Source organism: Gregarina niphandrodes (assembly GCF_000223845.1).
Source record: "Gregarina niphandrodes unplaced genomic scaffold scaffold00075, whole genome shotgun sequence".
Taxonomy (NCBI): Eukaryota; Apicomplexa; class Conoidasida; order Eugregarinorida; family Gregarinidae; genus Gregarina; species Gregarina niphandrodes.
Genome location: NW_011645841.1, coordinates 19,010 through 23,324, shown reverse-complemented (window position 1 = coordinate 23,324; position 4,315 = coordinate 19,010). Strand labels below are relative to the sequence as shown.

The 4,315-nt window shown below is 59.0% G+C and overlaps 2 protein-coding genes across 2 annotated transcripts; both read right to left on the bottom strand.

The window, feature by feature from the left end:
• Positions 1-429: 429 nt before the first annotated feature.
• GNI_185290 (acyltransferase) lies at positions 430-1,482 on the bottom strand (the record flags this gene model as incomplete). The annotated part of the gene is made up of 1 exon (XM_011135300.1): positions 430-1,482. One exon carries the CDS (start codon positions 1,480-1,482, stop codon positions 430-432), a length of 1,053 nt encoding a protein of 350 aa, XP_011133602.1.
• Positions 1,483-2,055: 573 nt separating this feature from the next.
• Positions 2,056-4,269, bottom strand: GNI_185280 (DNA-directed RNA polymerase; the record flags this gene model as incomplete). Its single annotated transcript, XM_011135299.1, has 1 exon — positions 2,056-4,269. The coding sequence occupies one exon, from the start codon at positions 4,267-4,269 to the stop codon at positions 2,056-2,058; it is 2,214 nt and encodes a 737-aa protein (XP_011133601.1).
• Positions 4,270-4,315: the final 46 nt, after the last annotated feature.

The following is a 4,315-nucleotide window of genomic DNA, read 5'->3' as shown; positions in this document are numbered from 1 at the left end:
GACCACCAAACAACTACCAAGCAACAGCAGGACCAGAGATGACTTAGCGGCTTATACCGAACTAAAAAAAACATATTTTTTTTAAAGAATCACTCGCAGCGAGTCATGCGCCCTGGTCAGTAGCGGCGAAAAGAGCATCATCGGTATGGTGGCACTGCCCCATCCCCCGCTCTCTCCGGGCAATTTTTCCCCGTGAACAGAAGCGTGTACGAATCATCGTTGCGTGCGTCCCATTCTGCAGCATAGGATGACGATGCTGGTTTCGGTTGGTAGCTAGGAAAGTGTCTTGGATGATGTATCTCTCCTGCAAGCACAGATCACCGTCGTAGAAGGTGGTGACCGATCACGGACAGTGGTGGAGTCGGGGTAGATCAGGGCAGGGTGGCGGGGTGATGCCCAACGTAGTGGCGATGATGGCAGGGTGGTGGTTTACTGAAAGAGTTGTTTGATGCACTGTTTCTTGCTGCTGAGATCTCCAAGCCAGACCTGATCGAGTGCGGGTTCGGATGCGGGAGTAGTGTCGTGAGTAGAGTCTTGAGTAGAAACTTTTTCGGTTTGAGTGGAAACGTCTTGTGGTAGTAGCAGCTGGTCGGGAGTGGTATTGCGTACTGCGAGTAGGGCCTTGCCCATACACTGACGGACATGTTGTGCGTAGCTGGTGACGTCTCGATCGACGACCCATTGAACAGTGGGTGCGATTTCTCTGAGCCAGTAGATCTTGGCCGTGGCGCCTCGCCAGGAGCCGGCGAGCAGAGGGAAGAGCCAGACGATGGGTACGACTTCGTAGCTCATGTCGACGTGGGGGCAGTCGTAGACGACGACGACGGGGTTAACGGCCTTGAGTCCGGCAAAGGCGCCGCGTTTGAAAGGCAGCAGGTAGCGCCCATTGCTCGTGGTACCTTCGGGGAAAACCAGCAGCGATGGTGCGGTGTCGTAATTGTATTGTGTGTCGTAATTGTATTGTGCGTCGCGATTGTATTGTGCGTCGCGATTGTATTGTGCGTCGCGTGTGCGCGTGTTTTGCGTGCGCGTGTCTTGTGCATCGAGGTCGAGAAAGTGTTCGATGTGGAGGCGCAGTCGAGAGTCGACTCGTCGCCGGTCGCGGTAGTATTCGTCAGCGCGTGCCTTCCAAATGAGCGTTTGACGATCGTGTATGTCTTGGAGCACTTTTCGTCGGTCTTGGGCGGAGTCTCGATTTATGAAAACGCAGTCGAGCGCCTTGGCGGAGTTGCCGACGAGTGGGATGTCGGCGACGGAGGCCTTGGAGCAGAAGCTGGGGAAGAGTAGGGCGATGAAGAGTACGATGTCGACGTAGCTGACATGGTTGGCCACATAGTTCCTAGCGACGCAGCCTGTTTCATCCCTGCCCCGGTCCTGGCTGGTGTGTAGTGGACGGACACGGACGCGCTGGACAGCCTCCTCAAGAAGGAAGTCAAAATGTGCGTTGAGTACTTCATATTGTTCCACACATGAAACTCCCATACAACGTAACTCAGCCCAACTCAATGTCTGGACTATGCGTCGTAACCACAACCTTCCACGCACTCCACCCATCACAAACGCCGCACGTTCACTCGTTCGCGCACGAGGTCGGAACATTGAAACGACCAAAGTCTGCGTCAAAGCCAACAACAGTAATCCAACACCTCGTAACGGAAATACCACCGCCCCACCCACCACTAACCGCCACCAACGTGGCAACCGATCCGCCCGCAACCAGGCACACCACTCTCGTCTCTCCGCAATAGACAGTTCAACCATTCGACCATTCATTACCTTCAACGTTCGGAATGCTAGCCAGAACCATACTTGGAATGCTACCCACACAATCAGAACCAACAACCAACCACTTCTTAACATCCCAAAATCCACCACCCGCGGGCCCCACCGGTTCCTGTTCGTGTTGCACCTATCCGTCCCCCCGTTCTATCTCTCTCTCTGCCCCCTTTGCCCCCCTACGCTTTTGTCAGAGCTTCTCTGTTGTGGGTGGGTGTCTGTTCTATGGTGTCTGTTCTATCGTGTCTGTTCTATCGTGTCTGTTCCATGGTGTCTGTTCTATGGTGCCTGAGGTGTTTGACTCCAAGCAAATTCGTCGGAGGCGCGCAGGTCGCGACGCGGAAGAGCGGCCACGCGGTCCACCGTCGGCTTGGCCGAGTGACGTCGCACGGTCTTGGTGGTACGGTGCGTCTCCGTTCGCCGATGGACCGGTATCCGTCGCACGTGGTCGGCCTCAGCACCGACGGAACTGCGTCCAACCACGTCTCCGAGGTTCCTTTGCAGACCTGTGGTGGCGAGAGGGCGGGCGTTGGCGGTGACGATTTGTTTTTGGTCTTGTGTCGGGGCGTAAAAGTCAGCGCCAGCGTGATGGGGTATCTGATCGGCACGGACTCTGTACATAGTGGAGCTGCCGCCGGGAATGGTGGGAGGCGGGACGTTATCGGCGCCTGCATTATGCTGCGCTCGGATACGTCTGCGTTCAGCGTCTGCATCGAAGTTGTCGGTGAAATCTGTGTTAGCGAACTCGCGTGGACGTGGCGCATTGGCTTCATAATCTTGCGCAATTGCTCGCACTCGGGCACGTTCCGCGCGTGCTTCACGTTCCCGCGCGCGTTCCTGGTCTTCAAGTGTCTGACGCTGCGCTGTTTCTTCCGCCTGCAACCTCGCCGCACGCGCGCGCTGTGCATCCTGGTCACGATTGGCGACTTCCGCCGCAGCGAACGCTTCCTGTGCACGAAGTGAATCCGCTCGCTCCAACGTTCGTCGACGTTCTTCTCGACGCACTCGACCTTGCTCCGCTTCAATCTCTGCGCGCACACGCGTGTCCTGTTCGCGAGCACGGGCATTCGCTAATGCTTCACGCCGCTGCTCTTCACGAGCCGCCCTCGCTCGCTCCGCTGCCGCAGCGTCACGCTCCGCGGCCGCAATATTTTCGTTCCGCACATTCCGCGATCGCGACACCTCCGACTCAAACGCCGCAGCTGCGGCTCGCTCCTCTTCACCCAAAGCGCGCTCTGCACCAGCACGCAGTCGCGCTTCATACTCACCCGTCAAACGACGCACCTCAGCCTCGTGCGCTTCCCTTGCTGCAGCCACACGCGCGTCCAAATCCTCAGGTTCGTACTCGCCAGACGCATCATAGCCTCCGTACTGCTCGGCCGTGGGGGCTGGACTAGCCGCGGTCGCGGGGCTAGCCGTCGGAGCGGGGCTGCCTACGGCTGGGCTGCCTACGGCGGGGCTGGCCGTAGGGCTGGCCGTAGGACTGGCCGTAGGGCTGGCCGTAGGGCTGGCCGTAGGGCTGGCCGTAGGGCTGGGGCTTGGACTTCCGGGACTGGGGCTGATTGCGGGAGTGGCAGTGGGACTGGGAGTGGGACTGGCGGTGGGGGTGGGACCGGTGTTCGTGGCCCTAGGGCTAGGACTAGGGTTTCGGGGACTTGCGGCGACGGGGCTGCCGAGCACGTCTCGTCTGAAGTCTGCGGGGCTTCGGCCACCGGCTTCGATTTCGGGGTACATGACACCGCGTGTTCCTTCAGCCCCTAGACCGCCAGGACTGGGTGGGTATTCCGTCTGCCAGTTGAAGGTGCCTCGCCAGCCTGTGTATGCGAGGCCGGAGGGTGAGTAAGCGGTTCCCTGTGGTGAGTACACATGTCCGGATAGGCCATAGCCGGTGCCCCCTGGCGAGTAGCACGTGCCGGCTGGAGTGAGTGCGTAGCCTTCGTCTGTAAACTCTGTTCCTCGGGGCCAATAGCAAGTTCCACCGGGGGAGTAGGAAACACCTTTGGGGGTATAGATATCGCCATTCGGTGTCTTAATAGAACCCGCCGGTAAATATGCCGACCCACCTGGCGTCCGTACTGCCACGCCCGCCGGACTCTGCGCGAACAAACGACTATTCGGCGGCGGCTTCGCCGCCCCGTTGGCACGCAACGCGCCACGTAACCCTTCATCTCTCAATGTTTGCGCTACACGCGATTCCAACGGAATCTCCGCCGATTGCAACCGCTCCAACGCCGGTGTCCTAGGTACATACTCATCCAATACTGGAGACACTAACACATTCACCTGCCCCGTCCGCTGGTCCACTGTCACTGTCACACGCGGTGCGGACAAGTCGCCCAACGCATCTGCACCAACCACTCGTTCCACCCGTAATGCCAAAGTCTCTCCGTCAACCGCCTCCTGCGAAACCTGCGCCAACCGCGGCTGCACCACGTTGTACAACGTCGCGTCGTTAGGGTCCGTCGTAAACACGTACCGGTACTGCGTAGACATCCTGCACGTGTGCGGGTGGGGGGAGGGGAGCCCCCCCGGGGGGGAG